The 20000-nt window shown below is 35.4% G+C and overlaps 1 protein-coding gene across 1 annotated transcript; it reads left to right on the forward strand.

Annotated features, from left to right (window-relative positions):
* Positions 1 to 413: 413 nt before the first annotated feature.
* On the forward strand, positions 414 to 19935 carry LOC109032496 (hemicentin-1; the record flags this gene model as incomplete). The annotated part of the gene is given in 21 exon segments (XM_072306036.1): positions 414 to 564; positions 2265 to 2446; positions 3498 to 3570; positions 4224 to 4368; positions 4980 to 5101; positions 5880 to 6002; positions 6642 to 6770; positions 7719 to 7894; positions 8626 to 8746; positions 9610 to 9785; positions 10187 to 10502; positions 11533 to 11628; positions 12228 to 12397; positions 13079 to 13193; positions 13478 to 13625; positions 14557 to 14678; positions 15283 to 15432; positions 16639 to 16770; positions 17996 to 18114; positions 19028 to 19315; positions 19743 to 19935. Coding segments are annotated over 21 exon segments (3247 nt in total), but the record flags the coding sequence as incomplete, so codon positions are not given.
* Between the last annotated feature and the right edge of the window lie 65 nt (positions 19936 to 20000).

Raw genomic sequence — 20000 nt, forward strand, 5'->3', positions numbered from 1 at the left:
TATACTGCCGTGCTAAGGAAGAACGCCATATGAACATTCGAGAGCTGCCAAATTTCCTGCGATAAAATGTTTATTTTTGAGGAATGTTCTGAATATTTTTCCTTGCAATTTTAGGAACTTTAGATGAAATTGTGAACAAAATTATCAAAAAAGTTGAAAAGAAAATATTCATAAGTTTACCAGAAAATCCATGTTTTATCAAAGGAAATTTGGCAACGCCTGAAGGTTCATACGGCGTTTTTCCTTAGCACGTTAGTATGAAGACCTGGATTTTTCTCGTATTTTCTTGCTTAATTTGCCAATGTAGGTAGGCTAAATTCCGTTTTCTTGTGGAACGATTTTACGCAGAAAAATTATGTTTTGTCTTCAGATAGAATCTTCTATTAATATAAGATATTTTTTTTCTCTCGTAGCAACCGGATCCAGGAATATGGAGGGTGAACGTCAAAAGTGATGCGCAGTACACCATCCGCTCTACAGGCCTCAGCAACATTGATTTCTCTTATGGTTTCTCCGTGAGGCCTGCCAAAACCCTCATCGAAACTAGTCATCGACCCCTGAAAGGTACCTGTTCACAACATTGCGAATATTCCCTCACCATGGTGCAAAAGTCATTCGCAAGGTTTATAGTCGAGATTTACATTCATGATTTTACGTGTGTTTAAATGAGCTAATTGCAAGTCTGATGCTGTCAAATTACGAAAATTGCAATTGCGAAGGAGTTGTTTCTGCCTAACCGTCGAATTGAAGGCGAAGATAGCTCGGTGCCACAGAGCAGAGCACAGAACGTGATTCCAAGGCATGAAAACGCGGTTCGCCTTCATTTCAACGGATAGGCAAAAACAGGAGATGGTGCACCGGCACCTTTGACCGGCACCAGGTCGAAAACATGAATGGGAGTCAGTGACCGCAAGTTCGATTCTCCCGCTTTTATGCCCTTTCCAGTGACGGAATAGATTGCGTCATCGCATAACCTAACTTCACTTCCGGTTCCATTTGTTTACAATCGTGCTTGGTAGCATGTGTGCAAGTGTTATTTCTATTTCCTTTCAAGTAGCTGTTCTTTTTCTCAAGATTTTTCTGCGTATGAGTAGGAACAACTATCTACACAGTTATTTCTCATTAGAATTCGCCAAGGTGTCCCGTTGGTTGCCACCAAAGAGGTGAAATGGTTCCTTTGAAAGTCACAAGTATGGTTTTAAACTCTCTTGCGCAGTTTGTGCCATTCACACTTACTGGAAGTTTGTCTGTGAGCCTCCCTTATCATCTTCCCTACTCAAGAGGTTTTGGATGAAAAATAAGGAGCGCACGAATACCAATAATTTGTTATTAGTTCGCAGAGTTGTCAGCGAAGATGATCCTTCTAATGGACCAAGTATATGCCTCTTGATCTAATAGGCATTCTGCTGTGAGTAGTGCGTTCAATTATTCATAGCTGCTTCTTTTTGCTGTATATATGGTTTTTTTCAATCCCAAAATATTGCTGTATCTTAAAATTCACTCCTTTAAATCCCACGACTTCCCTGACTGCCAATCGTTACTGCCCAAACCAAGTAATTTAAGAGTCAAGGTACACCCTACCACAGTAGACAAACAGGGTACGGTTCAAGTGGCAGCGCTGAGAATATAGGCCATCGGGTGATGTCGCAAGTCGTACCGTCTTTGCTGCGCAGCTCAAAATGACCTTCGAAGAGATTCTGGCAGATCTGGTAGCTTTATAAAGCCATCAGATGAATTTAAAAAATGAATAAAACTCAAAATAACGAACAATATATAACTGAGTACACAAAAAAATGATATGAAATTGACAAGACCCATTCTCAGAACAGAAAGTAAACAAGTTTTCAATATGGCGTTGCAGTCGTACCATTGGACGCCGTCAAATCTAAGTACGCGTTTTGACGAATTTCTAAAATTTCATTTGTCCATATCTGTGAAGAAAAGCATTGAATAGAAAAGAAAAGAAAGCGTTCAATCTGTGGTAAAATGAATGAATATTAGAACCACTTCTAATTAGATAACATATTTTTTGATGCTGCACCATTCAAACCTTGTAAAATGCTCATCATTCCACCATCGAAATGGTGAAATAGTGAACGGTCGAAATCAATGAAATCACTACTGAGTGTCATAAGTACTTAATCATGTTGTTTTCAAGTTGCACATGAGTTATGCTTTGTCTTTTCAATTGTTAAGTCTTCTTTTTTGTTTCTCTAGAAATTGTTATTCATGAGATGACCGTTTTTTATTATTCCTCTTTTCAGGTGCTGAAAATTCAATTCTGATTCAAACTGAGCCGAAGAATATTCAAAATTTGACAATGGTGTGTTTCTTGAATGTCAAAGGTGAAATTTTACAAAATGTAACCCTTGAGCCCTTGACACCAAAGAAAGGTGTGTACAGCAGTGAGCCTTTTACTCCCAATGGGGACTACTTTTATGTCAGTGTAAGTATCATATCAGTAACTGGTGTCGAAAACTGCATTTTTCTGTTTGCAACATTGCAAGTATCTGCTTATCGATGGTGTAAGTCGGCAATCACATAACTCGCTTTGCGACGTCGCAGACTTTCTGACATACTTTATTTTTTCAACGGAAAACTACTCGACAACAATTCTTTAAAGCTGCCATGATTTTTCTTCTCTGTGCCAAGAAAATTCTACAAAAACTTCAAGGAATGATGTCAATTTGTTCTCCTTTAAAAAAATAACATGGAGGCGGAGATTTTTAAACACCACAAACGAGTTATGTGATTGCCGACTTACACCGTCATTATGCTTTTTTTTTTTTTTTTTTTTAAAAAAAAAAGGAAAACTAACAAACAGTCTCCATTAGAATTTCTCTGAATTCTCCTCACTCATTCCAAAAATGACACAAAATTACAAGGGAGCATTTTCATTAGCTTTCCTTGAGGAAAAAAAAATTTAATTACATATTTTTAAACATTGGGGTGAAGGTTTTAGTCCATTTTTGGTTAAAGTAATGTTCTTAGCATATCTTCAAGAAATAAGATCAAAGTCTATTATTTAAGGTGATGCATGGTGATTCTTGTTACTCAGGGTCCAATTATAGCATGTTGGTTTCTAGGCGGGAGACAAAATGTTATTCTAAGTTTAAAAGATTATTTAAAACGATAGCAAAAATATCGAACTCAAAGCTTGAAATCCTGATTTGGCTCAAAAAAAATTTTTGGATTCAATTCCAGAATCAATGACACTATCGACTGAAATATTATTTTATAGTTGAGTCCTGTTGTCTTTGAAGTGACCATTAGACTTACCTAGGAGTAAAGCACTACATATCTTTTTGTCTAAATTTTACTCAGAATATGTCTAGTTTGTTTAAAAAGTCCAAAATTCACTCTTGAACAAGATATAGGCATTTATAGTGTATTGTAAGTAAGATCGGTAAATTAAATTGCAATTACAAATTGAAATATTGGTTTATGTGTCAACTTTTAAGATTGCTTTTTTTCACATTAGTTTTATTCATTTTCAGATCAATGGTTTCAGCAAAGATGGTACACCACTGAAAAGAATAACACCAACTGCTATAAGTCCCCAATTACCAGGTAGAATATTCATATTTTGAATACCTTTTGTATGCAATACCTTTGTATGCAATACATACTGAATTTATTTTATTGAAGAACAAATTTTACCAAAACCAAGAGAAGGTTCAACGTGGCAAGAGAGGGGCAGAAGCTTCGATCTTGCTACCATGATTGCCTGGAGTATGATTGCACACGAGCATGATGCTTGCTATCAAAAATAGGAAGGTCAGCTCATAACAGTGTTAAAGTCACAAGTTTCTTCGAAAATTATGATATTATTTGGGTGTTGTACATGATGACAACACCCAAACATCATACAAGAGGCATGATGAAATGATGTAGGTTATTTTTCTGTCTCAGGAATTTTTGGACTTCTGGGATCTTTAGTCTGATCTCTTTTTGAAAAACATATGATCATGATCTCACTTTTAACAATCTCCCATATTGTGACTGGGCGCCTTCAACCCTATAAGAAACTTGGTCCAAGTCATAAGAATATTCATGGCAATTGTTTCATTTAATCATAAAAATTATGCGAATTAATAAAAAATCATTGAGTGATTTTTTTTCCCGTGAGCTCAAGTCAATTTTATACCCCTCCGTTCTTTGATCCAATAAATGTGTCTACCTATTTCTACCCTAATTCATGTGTACTTGTGTTTATATTCTAGCAATTCCAGAAATTCAGCCGACCACAAATTACACCGGCCTGATTCATCAAGACATCTCTCTCCAGTGTTATGTTGAGTCTCTAGTCCCATTTTCTGTGCGTTGGTTCAAGGACAATAAGGCTGTAGGACGAAATATACAGTATCCGTAAGTTTCCAGTTTCTGCAGCACTGGTTGTCTTATTGAATTAAGTTTAAACTTCTCAGCACTCTTAGGACACAAAATCATTAACTCTCTTCTGATCTCTGATACTTGCGACCAGAACCTGAAATTACTTGTTGTGAGATTTAAGGACCTAGGTAGTCAGCGTTCCTATGAGTGCTGATTAGTTCTTAGAAAATTGAGAGGCTTTGTTTGTTAAAAACTGAACATACCAATATAATACTGCGGAAAGTAGGTACAGAACAGGAGTGTAAAATAGTAAGCAAGAGTGGAAATTTATGCAGTGAAAATCAAATAAAATGTTGTGTGTTATGTGAGTTATCAAATGTTGTTGCTTGAAGTACTTAGCTTGAACAAAGGTACTTATAGCAGAGATGAATTACTTGCACTCCTGGTTAACAAAGAGTTTTATTCTGCCTCAGGAGCAGCTCAGGAGATCTACCCGCTCATCTGTGGAGCAATTGCACCTGCATAAGCCCAGTAGGATATTCTAAAAGGTCATTTTTCAGTTTTGCTTTAATTCTCACATACATTTTCTAACCATGGTCCTTTTTTTCAAAATTAATGTTGATGATTCTCAATATTTTACTTCTCAGACAGACTGCAGTAGCTGAATGGAAGGTGAGCGATCTCAAAAGTGAGGATGAAGGCACTTACGCATGTCAAGCCAAAAATGCAGCTGGCTATGCAATGGAGAGGATTCATCTCTTCGTAACAGGTATGAATTTATATGCTTCATTAATGAAAGTTCTATCCCCTAAATTCCGTAATTGATATGTAGTTTCCACTCCTGATTCTATGAAACTGCATCAGTTTGGACTGCACTAACCAGGACCAAGGAGAGAATTCAATTTAAAACTGTGTAACTCAACTGCACGCTGAGGTACGGTAGGGGCAGATGGATTTTGGACTGTATTGTCCATCATCAGTGGCTCAACTTTGGTTTTATCATATCCTTGCATGCAAGTGAGTCTACACATAGTTTTAAATTAAATTCTAAAGTGTCTTGAGAGAATGCTGATGATTGGAGTAAAAACATACATTTTTCAGATTGCCCTGTTGTGAATCTCCGAGTGTGTTTCATTTTTTTAAAGGAAAATGAGCCAATTGTCTCCGTTGACATTTTCTATGAGTTTCCTCCTCTCATTTTAATGAAATCACACGATATTGCATGGAAACATTGGAATCAGTTTTCATTGAAAAATTAAAACATACTCAAAGATTTTCAAACCTTGCAATTGAGGTACGCATTTTCCGCCTCTAGCACTAGACCCCTTATCTCAGTTTGCTTTGTGGCAGAGATTCAGTCCGATATTACAGTTTGAAAGGTAAATTAATCATCATTTGTGCACAGAATTTTGTGAATTAAAGTCTTTTTTGTTCTCTCAAGAATATTTTCTGAAAATTTGATATCGAAGTAGGTACAAACTTCTATAGATTAAAACTGATAAAAGACAAATCTGTTTTAAGTAATCCGTTTAAAACTTTTTTTCTAGGAAACCCTCCTTTTATTAGAACTACAGATCATGTAATTGGTACCCCAGATCAGCCTTCTATTTTAGAGTGTAAAGTTGAATCTTCCATGACTTACAATGTAACTTGGTTTCAAGGAATAACAGGTAAGACAAATTATTTTCTCAGAATTTGCTTCAAAAGAAACTGCGGCAGAGAATTTTTGTCATCTCAACCCAAAATATCAAAAACTATTCATGAAATCTACTCTAAGATCTCCAAACAAAGTAGAATAAGCACTTAGTTTTACTGTCAAATTATTTTATTGGTTCTCGAAAGCTCTATTTTATATAAAAACAATAATTGCCTTTTAGCAAGTATATTTACATAGAAAGTTCATTTCGTCCTTTCCCTGATGAAGGAACCCCAAGTTTTCCATTCCTAGGCTTCCTAGGTTGTCCCAAATTTTGCTGATCTAGTTCGTATACAGTCCTAAGACAAATCATTAAAATTTTTAATCAGAAATGCCCAGTAGTTCCCATGTCAAACATATTTTTGGGGTGGCAATGTTGCAAAATTGAAATAAAGTCACGTTCTTCCGTCTGGGAAACGACGACATGAAAGAAGAGATTCTACATTTTAAAAAAAATAGAATAAGGAGCTTTTGATTTACCTATAAATAATTATAGAGCATCAATGAAAAATTTCAATTAACTTATTGAGGTTAAAGATCAATTTTTAATTGTCGATTTTTAAGTAAGTCTGTATCAAGTCTCCTCAAAATGATATTTATTTTTATTCTCCAGGAGAAACACGACATTGGAAAGAATTGAAACCTGACAATAGATTTTCACTCGGGAGTCAAAATCAGCTGATCATAAATCCAACGCTTGAAAGTGATGCTGGATGGTATCAGTGTATTGCTCAAAATAGCGGTAAGTGTGTGATTTAAAAGAAGAATAAAGTCCCGAAATTCCCTTTTTGAGGTAAGAAACACAGCGAAATTTGTGAGGAAAAGTTATTGATCTTATTCCTTCAAGTCTCAATTAGAGGCAAAAATATCAATGGCCCCTTACCATCTCCAGAGAAAATGAGCATGAATTCCAGCCTATAAGGAGTAGGCAAATTTGAAAATGATAGATTCTTGCCTGAATTCTGTGTTAGACCATTAACCAATTTAACCATTCAGATGGATTGAATTTCACATTTCATCTTACTATCGGCTATCGTAGTTTTTTTCATATGCTTCAAAAATAATTTTGGTCCAATTTAACCACTGAAAAAATTTTGATGACTTTGGCACCACTTTCATGAATTTAAGGAAAGAGGAAAAACGGTACTTGACAAGCCTCTATCAATTTTTGATTTCTGAAAAATTTATGTTCCCTCACATTACACACAAGTATTGAAATGCCAAATTTATCAGTAAACAAATAATACAATACTTCTCTTTTTCTTGTGTCTCTTGAATCTTTTTGTAGCATGCTGGCACCAATTGGAAGAAAGAAACCCTATTGGGATTGGCAATGATTTCATATTGTAAGTAATTATATTGAGGCTACATTGTCAGGAATAAGTGATTGCAGCATTAGGGAGATTTCTGGACACCATCTTAGCTTTCTGGGCAACGCGCGTTTGAAAGGGAGCCCAAAATATGCATCTTCGGAGTTGTTTTTCGTGAATTAGTGAAATAAAAAACATTCCAGTGCACCAAATACACTGTCTACATTTTTAAAAATGCAACGTTAAAAAGTACTGAACAAATTCATTATGATCCATCTTCAATGAAATGGTTCAAAAAAATTTTAAATGTCCTTCAAAACAGTGCCTTTATAATATTTCTGTCTGATTTGATAAAGAATGCTTTTTTTGTTAAAGAGCAGCGGGCTCTGGAATGGGAAAATTATACTTGTCTGTCAAAGAAGAGCCAAAAATTAGCATTGAGCCCTCATCAATGAAAGTTACCAAAAATGGATCTGTTATCTTGACATGCACTGTCTTGAGAGGAACTCCCAAACCAAAACTCCTTTGGAGGAAAGATGACTTACCCTTAAGTGATGTAAGTTTTCAGTTGTTATACTTTTTTAAATAGTGTGTATATAGGGCCCCCTTTCCTCACTGGTCGCAATCCACAACAGATGCTCTGCGCCCTAAGTGGGTTACTTCAGACCTAAAAGAACTTGGAATATAATTCAAGAATTTTAAGGCAACAGATTCATATAAAAAATATATATTACCTGTTTGAAGCCAAAAAAGTATGAAAATCGGTCAGGTGAATCTCTAGTATGGATGAGTATGATCAAAAAATGAAAATTAAGGGCATTAGAGAGCTAGTGATGAATTGTATAATTCTTGTTATGTTTTCGAACAATATTTTTTTAATGACCATATGTGCAAATCTATTGCTTTGTATGAAAGAATATATGTTATTGATGCTATAAGAACAAATTACCAAAATAATATTGACTGCAGTGTACTTTACATTCTCCTTTCAGTGTGAAGAACACATCTTTGAGGCTTTCTGGAAAAGGTCGACTTCAAAAATTTACGAACATTCATTTCGGCGAACATCTTTTTGTTTATAAGTGTTTCAAATTCGAATTCATGGCTTTCTTTTTTCAGGTTTTTTTTGTGTTCTCTATTATGTTCTTTATGAAAAATCAATGCAAGAAGCCTCAAACATAGGTACGCAACAGGAAATGACACAGATTAAGGAAAAAGAAAGCTTTCGTTGATTTTTTTACATTTTGTCCTTCAAAATATTCATTACAAATCGCTTATTTTTTCTAGGGCTTACAAGGCAAATATCAACTCAAGAAGACAGAAACTTCCTCAACTTTAAGCGTTAGCAATGTTCATTTTTCAGACGCTGGTTTTTACACATGCCATGCTGTAAATGATGTCAACATTAGTATGTTTTTTCTTCTTATCTTTCTTATTTTTATGCACAAAACATAAAATTTGTTGGTTGTCCATTCAAGAAATACCATCCCATTATATAATCTGTATTAGGAGAAATGTTTCAACAAGTTAGAAATGTCAGTGTAAATACTTTGACCCTACGAACCATAGTTAAAATGAGATTGAAAATGCTTGATTAAAGTACTTCTATGCAACCAAAGCCACATGCTTGATGCAAAGGTATGAAATGAACAGGCCCTTTATGTTTCATTATAACACAGGCGTACGGATATTTTTGCATTGTGCGGGCTCTCTCTGTATTCAAGCGGATAGCGTAGGGACCAAAAGTATGTGGGGAAATGCTTTCTCTATCTTGAGAAGTTCATAAGCATGGTGGAGTGATACGGACTTGCAGGTGCCTATTCGGAGATTAGGACTTTGAAGATAGGTGACGAGGGGAACATCGTAACACAGTATCCTTATGAATTGTAAGCTTCAGCCTACTTTCACACCCTAGAATTGAAAACATTTGGTCATAGAGTGCTCAGTCATGCATGTGACAGCATTGTATTTCAGTGACAGAGATTTATTTTATTAAAATAAATAATTAGATCTGCCTCAGCACTAAATTTTTGAATTTAATACTGAAGGAGGTATCATCCTCTGAAAACCATTATGCATACTGTCATGCTCCACTTTTCTGATGAGAAATATATCTCCGCTACTACTGCACATAGTAACTTTGGTGTTTCTACTATTACATAACTTTATGGTGTATGCAATTAACCCATTCTGACAATCAGTCGTCCAATTTTCTACTTGTGAAAATTGTAAAATCCTCTCAAGCTGACACTTTTTATCTTGTTTTTCTAGTTACCAGTCAAGCTTTTGTTGAGTACGTTGAAGCCCCTGTCGTTCAGGTTGAGAAGAGCTATCAGTTTGTCAAAGAAGGAGACTTTGTGCGTTTCAAGTGTCAAGTTTCAGGACTTCCCCAACCTGCGGTATCGTGGTTGAAAGATGGGCAGTTGATTGAAATAAATTCCAATATTGTAAGTAATAATCTCAATTTGTATTTTTTGCTGAATTTGTATTTTCTGTGAGTCACCAGTTGAAAAATATTGTTATAACGGAAGAACCAAGGATAATTCAGCTATAGAAATGTTAGACAACAAAACTTTGCACACAATTTATGATTCAGCCAAATCTTTTCTTTTTCCATACCTTAAACCTCCTTTTGTTTCTCAAGATTTCGCAATATTTTATCTCTATGAGATACCTAAACAGGAGCTTTTATCTTTATTTTTGCCTGAAACACTGAGTTTGTCCAAATTTCTTATTAAATCAATGCGCTGGGTAGAATGCAAAGATGTTTACCAAACCCTGGGATGAATTACTGCTGTGACAGTTATTAATGATAAATTGATTCTGCTTTGTTGCTTTTTACATCTAGATCCGCATTAAAGACGACCTGAGCATACTGTCCGTAAAGTTGTCTGATTCTGGTCAGTACACATGTCGAGGTCAAAACAGTGAGAGTTCACATTCAGACTCTACTATCCTCGAAGTGGGGGTTCCACCAAATACAATTGAAAATCACATTGATAATACAATTTCCGCTGTCAATTTGGGTGATGATGTTGAATTTCACTGCGCTGTCAATGGTCTCCCAGTTCCCTCCATCATTTGGAATCGCGATGGAAACATGTCTTTCTTGGAATCAAAACGGTTTCAAATCTCCAACGATTCAGTGGTCCTCAAAATCATTGGTAAGTTTATAGTAAAAAAAACTTCCAGTCTACAAATATTGAGCTTCAGATTGTAAGTAAGGAACTTGTCATTGAATCCAAGTATCTTTTCATAGATGTGAAAATATTTCATTTCAATATTGAACAGAGAGTATGGAAGGTTAGAGGCCCGACTGGATAGGCAAAAATTGAAACAAAGGTTGAGCCGTCAGCAAGAAGTTCCGTACGTTGGCGCGAGAGTGCGTGGCGAGCGGGATTCTCATACTACTGCACTGATTGGCCAAGCGAGAGTCGCAGAAAGACGATGTATGAAAAATTGCCTACATGAAGGTGGTCCAGCAGCAATATACCCGCCGCCAGTAACTGGAAAACTGTAGAAAATAGTAGTTGCGTACGTTGCCAGCGAGCGCTTCTGTTTCAATTACTTAGCATTGAGTCAGGCCTCTAACCTTTCATACTCTCTGATATTGAACAGGTTATCAGAATAATGCAAAAAATGGTTCTAAACACTGTTTTCCTCATTTTGAACCAAAATTATTTATACATGACGAAATACTGCTGTAAATTAAATGTTCAACGCTGCCTCTGTAGAGGTTTTTTTAATTCCCTCCTAGAATACTTTACTGCAGCAAATTTTGTGTAAGAAATTGTCTAATCTATTTCATTAAAGAACATCACTTTCTCTCCCAGCAGCTCCGAATGTTAAGAGATGCAATATATTTTTTCCTCAAAGTTCTTGAAGATCCTCTGAGAATACTACCAAATTTGTTTGACCCAACTATCTGAAGAATTACTAAAAATTTAAAGTGATGCGAAAATTAACGCTACTCGTACATTTTAAGGAACAGCCTGTCAAAATTCTCCCTGATTTTTGAGAAACATCCTTTTTGTTCCACGTTCGTCACAACTCTTTTTTGTTGAACATTTTTGTCCTGTAAGGAAAGCTATATTGACATGTTGTTAGATGTTATGGTGTCAAAATTATACTGGCTAGAATTTTTGGGAATAATTTTCAGGAAATATTTATCTCCTTTATAATTTTCCTTTTCAGAAACATCTTTAGAGGATGAAGGCCTTTATACATGTGAAGCAGAGAATATATTTGGCAAAACAACACTTGAGTTTCTTCTTAAAATCACTGGAACTGGTATGAGTATTATATAATATTAACAATTTGTCTTTTCTCTGTGAATGTCTTTCTGTGTGTGTTTTCTCGTGATTATCAGAATACATATCATGGCCTCTTTTCAAAATATTTAACCCACAAAAGTGTAAGTTTGGTAGCTTTTTGGAATGGAGAACTTGTCAATTCCAGAACAGGTGTCTAATTCAGGAGGGAAAAATAAAAAAAAAATGAATTCAGAATGGGGCACAGATGAATTTTTGGTTTATGTGTCAGGAACAATGCAGAAACCTCGAATGCCAAAATACTTGAGCCATCTCATAAGTACTTTTATTGAAACAAGATTTATTGGAAGTTAATAGTGGTCTTAACCCAATAACTTAACATTTTATTTGACTCTCCTGCACTTAGAATTACAATTTAACAATGCAAAAATCAGAAACTTTTAACGCTTGAAAATAATCCTAAACTATTTTTCTGAGGTTGAAAATAAAAGAAAATATGCCTGAACTCTTTCTAATTACTGTTTGAATTTACTGCCTCTCACAACTTATTTTTCATCATGATGCACATTATGCCTCTCACAGTCAATATTCACCCTCCTCTCCTATTTCTTCCCCTAGAAGCTCCAAAGTTTGAAGAGACAAGTAAAAATGAAAATATCTTGCAAATTGCACCTGGAGAGAAGGCCTACCTGTCGTGCTCTCTGACTGGCGGGAAACCAAAACCATCAGTTCTGTGGTACCATAACCAGCTTCCGGTCAATATTGGGCACTCACGCTTTCAACAACATGTAGAGTAATCTCACATTTTTCATCAGCTCTTTATAAATAGGATAGGTAAAAGATTCAGAGTGTCTCTAAGGAGATGCAAAGAGAGGTTTGTGGAGAGAATGGGATTAAAAAAGAAAAAGAAACAGAAAAAAAAAACAAAAACAAACAGAAAAATTCTATGAAGAAGTGCTGAAAAGTATTTATTTTGACTGTTTAATGTTTTGTGAATGAAAAATCTGTGAAGAAAAACTTCTGTGAAGATCAACTGAAAAATCAGTGAAGAAAACAGAATATTCAAAACGAAACATTTTGCTGTGTGTAAGGAATCAGCGAAAAAAATTTTCATGAAATAATCGTGAGGAATGTTAATAGTACCTCCTACCCAAGTATTGCAATTCCTCTAGTCCGTCTCTTTTCAACTTGCAATACTTACATGTACTAATTCAAAAATTTCAGCTTTAATTTATTCAATGAGTTCAACATCAGATTCCTTACATGATAATACTTGATTGATAATAGAACATTTTGACTTCAAGTATATGAATGCTCTTTTGTGAAATAATGTTTTTATCAATGTGGCGATGAAATGCTGAACGAAAGGGTACATTTAGGTTCACTGCAAGTGCAACAACTTTCAATTTTCAACACAACTTTTCAATGCAACGTTTCATACTAAACGCACTTTCTCTTTCCAATTTCAGGATAATGGTAGTCTAACCATTTCTCAAATAGGGAAGTTTGATGGCGGAACATACGTATGTGTGGCCAGCAATCCTCTCGGCTCTATCAAAAAAGTTTTCACACTTCAAACTTACGGTAATCGTCATTTGCGTTTCATTTCTCCTGTGAAGAAATATTTACATGTGTATTATCCTTTCTCCAAAAAGAATTTTGCTTCACACAGAAAGCAGATCTGCAATCTGCAATCTGATAGGCAGAATAAAATGGCTGCTCAAAAAATTCTCTGTTTCAATTTTCAAGAAATACCCTATTTTTTATGTTTAATAATGCTGCATAATACCTGCATCCTACTTTACTCATCATGTAAAATGTTTTCAAGATCTATTGTTCTAACTCCTAAAATTTGCATAATTTTTCAGAGCCACCAAAATTTGAAGAAAATTTACAGTCTTGGTTTCATGTATTAATTGGAGAAAATGTAACGCTTCCCTGTAGAGTTACTTCGGAGCCTAAAGGGACTGTTACTTGGCAGAAAGACGGACATATTCTAACCACTGATAATAGACTGTAAGTACTCCTGAATGAAAAGTTTATCATTCACTAGGCAAAGGAACGTAGTTATATTGCAACATTGTCAAATTTCCTTTCACAATTTTTCTCTCTACTCAGAAACTATGGGACATTTTCTATCGAAAATGTCATGATTTTTTGATAGATTAGTGTCAGAAATCAGCAAAATTTGGGACGGATACTGCGCTGTCATTTTTGTGTGAAGAAAAGAAGTGCGTAAGTAGATTTTGCAAATTTGGACCGGAGATACGCTCTTTTTTTTTGGAAACAAGGAACCATCTACTTTTACAACTAAATATCTCTCCAATAAATTGTAAAATATGTACTAATTGTATATCAAAGGGTGCAGAAGCTCTTAAAATAAAACCTTCTTTATCGGTAAGAAAAAAAACTCTTTATAAAGTTTCATGAAAAATATAAGAATTAAGAATCATGTCCATTTTGTTGAGGTTTTCAACTGTTCCATTCCTTTAATTTTGCATAAGATTTAGCTTGATTTCTTTTTATAGAAATTATGTATTTGGAACTACAAACTGGTGATCATTTAGATTTTGTTAACTCTTGTGTCAGAAAGAAATGATTTTCAGAGGCATTTAATGGAAAGAGTGTAAATTCTAAAATTAAGTTCACCACTTTTTCTCATCAATTTATTGTCGACGAGCAATGAAATGTAGGTCTTCAAATAATAGAAGCTCTTATATTCTTTTGTATTTTGCAGTTCAAAAAAGTGAACCAATGGAATGTCGTACTCTTTTTGAGTCCTTCCTTGGTATTTTGATCTCTTCTTGTTTTTGTGTTGAGAAGTACTGGAAAACCACTGTCATTTTATTATTATTATCAATACAAAAGTTCAAAAAATACGATAAGATTAAGAAAAAGTGTTTAAATCCTTACAGCCTCATTTTAATTTACTCTTTGGCTGTTCCAGTATAATACTCGATGATGAATTGAGTGTGCTACAGGCTCAAATAGAGGACAAGGGCACTTACGTGTGCACAGTAACTAATCCAGCTGGTTCAGCAAGCAGAGCTGTAGCTTTGGATGTCTCAGGTATAATTTTACCCACAAGCTACTTTACATCCCCAATTCCAAAGCAGAATGAAGCCATGTTCTGTGAGGAGTAAAGGAGTCTGCTCTTTAGTTATCGGTGGGGAGATCTTCACCTTCATTCTTATGAAGAATTCTACGCTTTTCTAAACAATGGGTCAGTTAAGCCAGTAACATTGGCTCTTTTTATAACCCTTGAGGCAGCAGATGTGTTCTCATTTAACTTCAAAATATCTCAGATCTTCTCGTAAAAGTACATAGAATTTTGCAACTAGGCATGCAATTTATAATTCATATATGTAGTTATCCTTAAACTAGGGGGCTACTAACTCAGTAGTGATACATAATGTATAACGAACTTGTAACATAGTGACACATAATGCCCGAGACGCTTACCTGTTACTCTAATGATTTTATATTACCTATAGAGTAAGATTTTTGGCAGATAAATCCTTGTTCTCCAAAAGAGATCAAAGCATAACAGGCTTTTTTCCCCTCTCTAAACACTTTTTGATGCGTACTGCAAATCATCTTTCAATTTTAATTAGTGCCTTGTGAGCCTCTCTGTCTCATAAAATCATGATCTAATTTTTGTTTGCTTTATCAGCTATTCCTACCATTTTGGACACTCAAGAAAACATGATCACACTACAAGAAGGTGAAGATTACAAGATACCATGCACTGCGAGTGGAACGCCCAATCCAGACATCAAATGGAAAAGATTTAATAAAACATTTTCTGCTGGATATCATGATGGTAATCTTATTTTTAGTAAATAAAGAGTAAAAACAAACTAGGTGATCCCAAGAAGCGGTTGATAATTACTCAAAGAATAACAAAAAGCAACTAGAAACCTTAGAACGTCAATTGTTTATTTCAAGTTGTCTCTGAAAATTTTACATTTTACCTTCGGCTGGTTGAAAAACAGTTTTTGCCCATAAGCGAAAAGTAGTACAAATGAAGGAGTTGATTTATATTCTTGTGTTTTAAAGAAAGAGGTGCTGAAGATTGAAAAATTATACGGATACTTATGATACAAATGACTTTCAAAGAATTATGAGGCCTCAAAATCAGTTCTACCTCTCAATATATTTGATCAGCATTCGCTGAAACTAGTTTTAGTCAGAATTACAAAATTCTCTAACATGTTGCCTGCCATAATGTTTGGGTACATATTTTTGCAGCACCATAGCTTTCCCCCTCCTTAGAACAAACAAAAAAACAGAAATTCAATGCATAGAGTACATAGAGTTGTAATGTGAGTGGGAGAGGTGGAACCACTTTTAAGCATTTTCCAGGTCCTGAATTCTGGGACTCCTGTGTCACGCCAGGTCACTTTTTCGACACATAATCAACTGTTTGCGATATATGAGGGCCTGACCATCCAATGTAAAGAAAAAGGATGGGAATCACCTGTATGCTACATCGCCATTTTGAATCGAAAATGTATCGAAAAAGTGACCGAACCGCGGCACACACCAGGCTCAGAACTCGTCGTCCAGGACATGGTCCCAGCTCCCCCATTCACACTACGTTTCTATGTACTCTATGGTTCAATGGTACATTCTCCTGCTGAGGTCAGGCTAGGTCTGAGCCATTAGCATATACGCAGCTCCAATGATCGCTGACCTCACAGCAGCCTAGCAACGCAAGTGACAAAATGATCATCCTGGCGCTTGCCAAACTCTTCAATGCTGGTCAATACAACCAGCATAGCAGGGCACATGTTAAGGTATGCCACTTAATCCCTTATATGCGATATCCCTCTGATGCGTCGCTTTTTGCACTTCTTCTTATCGTCATTATCTTAGATTCTAAAAGAGTCTCATGAAACAGTGATTATGAGAATTTCCTCATCCACAGATTGGCTCAATAATTACTTCAGCTCATTTTTTAGGTATTTTTAACTAGTGATTATGAACAGAACTCAGGTGTTTCAAATTGATCAATGTACCTTTTCAGAGGAAATATTTATCCTAGCTGACAATAGCCTGATTTTGAGAAGTGTTACTCCAAAAATGGGAGGAACATATGAGTGCATTGCTGAAAATAAAGCAGGATCTGCAACAAGAGAATACACTCTCACTGTAAACGGTAAGCATCATAAATAATGTTTATTTTGCTTATTCTACCAAGACAGCTATCTTCCAGCCAAAAATGATAGTAGAAGAAGTTGAATCTCAATACAGCAACACCTTGATTAGCTGCCTATCACTTATTTGATGCTCTAATGAGGCACGTTCATACATTATTTTTCTTGTTTTTTCTTTGTATTAGTTGTTTTCTTCATTTCATCTAAACATTTTTCATGTGGTTTTAGAGGTGTTATGCATTTTCGATTATTCGGCGTTTTTGATAACTGATAGAGTTTTCCTAAAATTATCAGATAATTGAGGTATTGCTGTATTTTAGTAAAAATGTATACAATTGCTAGGGAATTAAGTCTCAGTATAAGGCATTTATCCCATTTAATGAAGACTCTTTCTTGTCTCCTCAAAAGAATTCTGTTTTGGGATGAAGTGTATTTCAAAAACATGAAATATTTCCATGCATCATCAAAGAGAGTATTTCAAAGGAATATATCTGGTGTAAATAAAGGATTCCTAACAAAAGAAAAAGTCAGAAGAGTTGCAAGATTGTGACTTTTTGCATCTCGCAGAGCTCTCTCGTAGTTTTCAGCAAATTTTTCCTCAAATTTTTGAGCCTGTGCCAATCCGCTTTGTGCCATGTTTATTTTTGCGTTTCTTTTGATTTGAAAAAATAAAAAGTCAGGGAGAAGCAGGAAAAGTGAAGGAGACAGAAAATGCAAGGGGCTGGTAAAATTTGGAAAGGCAGGGACAAGGGAAAGACAATTTTCTAGGTATCCATCAGGAATTGTCAATCCATCACTGTTTAGAAGTAAGCTTAAATTGAAATTTCAATTGTTTCTTCAACTTTGTCAGATCGCTATTGCCGAGTATCAAGTCGTCATTTTTGATGGACAACTATTTGAACTCCAAAAACCACCATATAGTTCGATTGAAAGTCAAGAATATCGAATTTTTCTACGTATCTTAACTGTGGTAAATCCATGGATTTGAAATTATTCCCATTAAGATTTGTTCTCTGTCTTGAGTAGGCTTTGCTTTAACTAGGTGGTTTTTGTGAACTATTTTTTTGGACAAGCCATGTCAAAATAAATCGAAGATGATAATTTCTAAACCTTGTTACGCGCGTTTATATCTCTTGTCTTGTCGCATCATTTGATTTTTCCGTTTTTATTCCAATCGTCCGCTTAAAGTTTTCTGCCAAATTTTAATTTTTAAATGCCTCAATCTAGTGCCGGATCTGCCTACTGGAGAACCCGATGTTCCTGTTGTTAATGTGGAAGTGGTCGAGTCCGATGTTGCTTTGTTAGAATGCCCTCTTCCCTCATTGTCTCCTCCAGAATGGTTGAAGGTGAGAATTCTCATCCTAATAATGCTGTTCAGCTAACCAGATATTGTTACATTAAAGAGATGCCGCAAAAACTGTGCCAATTCATCAATTTCACAGTAGACCAAACTCAAACATTGAAGATACTTTTTCCTCCCATTACTAAATTTATAACCATTCGCAGTAAAAGGGACCTTAGTTTCCAAAAAGTTAAATTAGGATTTTTGTAGGTACTACCATTTGTACCAAGGAGTGTTTTAAAAACATTTTGGCATGAATGACATGTCAAAATGTTCAACCCAAATTAAGTTAAAACTGTCTGGAATTGGCAGTTAACACAGTTATGATTTTGATACAAATCAGTTTGGATTTCTAATCTACTTTGTTTCAGACTCAAATCAGTTAATCAAAATGAAACGCTGTGCCCTTTATTAGGACGAAGACAAACTAAACTATTAGATATTCATTTATCCTGATACTTTCGAGTTTTTCTATCGAAAACACGTCCATTTTGCAACCTAACTTGGCAAAAATCACTCTCAAAAAATTTGGCCATAGTATTCTGGAAAGGAACTTTATAATGTGATTTTTATTGGTCTGCTACTAATTGTATTCAAAGTTTTTTAATCACAATGAAGATTGTATGATAGAGATTTTTCTTTTTTCAAATGGAATCTGGCAATTGCTTCATGCAAGTTCATAAAGAGAAGTTTTTAGAAATTGTAGAATGTTTGTTTAACATATTGGAAGATTCAAACAAACAATTTTCAAATTCGTATTGGCCACACACCTTTTTCATTAAGCTCAAGTAATGTCACAGTGACTAAGTATTTCTACAATATCCTACAATCGGCAAAATTACATTCATGTTGTTGGCCCTTTTTCGACAAAATATCATAGACACCATTAAAACTAAGTAAAATTTCTGTCTTGTCAGGATGGCACCGAGCTTGTAAATCTTCATAACGAGAGAGCAGATGAAGCACACTTTGCTCTCATGGACCGCCAGAGAATTGTAAGAATCCCGGAGAGTCGTATCTCAGATTCTGGAGACTACACTTGCCTTGTTGAGAACAACGATTTAGAATCAGATACGGCAATAGTTAGACTGAATGTTGTGGCAGCCCCATCATTTGAGCAGGAAGTTTATGAGCCACATGTCACAGTCATTGAAGGAGAGAAGTTAGTTTTAAGTTGTACAGCCCGAGGGAACCCTCAGCCCAAGGTGAGAAAAAATTTGTTTTTGCCCTTACCTAGTTTCTTTACCTCTGATAGTAACATGTTGTTATCTTACCGCCACGCCCACAAACATTGCTACAGTTAATCCAACAGATAATGGGTAGAAAGTATGCTATTCCTATTATATCAGTGTCATTGAGTCAAATAATATCCAACTCCATTTAGTCTTATTGAGATATTCAGGGAAGACTGGGTATCGGCCCCATCAACGCCAATGTAAATTGCAGTTTTTGAAACTCTGTACCTCATAATCGAAAGAAACAAAGCATAAAAAGACTGGTATGAAATGATAAGTATAAATGGTCGGACACTGTCATGAGCTGTAAAATTTCAAAAACTATGAATTCATGAGATCCTCAAATTCTGTGTCAGTATATTAATCTGATGATCGTACGATACAATTTTTTGTTCAGGTGCAATGGCAGTTTTTGAGTAAAGCCACTCCCATCACCGAGTACACATTTCCTGGAGTTTACTTTGAGCAACCTTTCAAGCAGAATCTAGTCATTCCGCGGACAAATCATTCTCGACATGAAGGACATTATCAGTGCAGTGCCACTAATAAACTTAGCACTCAGATCCGAGATTTTCATGTGGAAGTTATTCGTAAGTACTCTAAACAGCACCGTTTTTACTTTCTTTAAATCTCTAACTCTTGAAAGTAAGAAGCC

This window comes from Bemisia tabaci, unplaced genomic scaffold (genome assembly GCF_918797505.1).
Source record: "Bemisia tabaci unplaced genomic scaffold, PGI_BMITA_v3".
Classification (NCBI taxonomy): Eukaryota; Metazoa; Arthropoda; class Insecta; order Hemiptera; family Aleyrodidae; genus Bemisia; species Bemisia tabaci.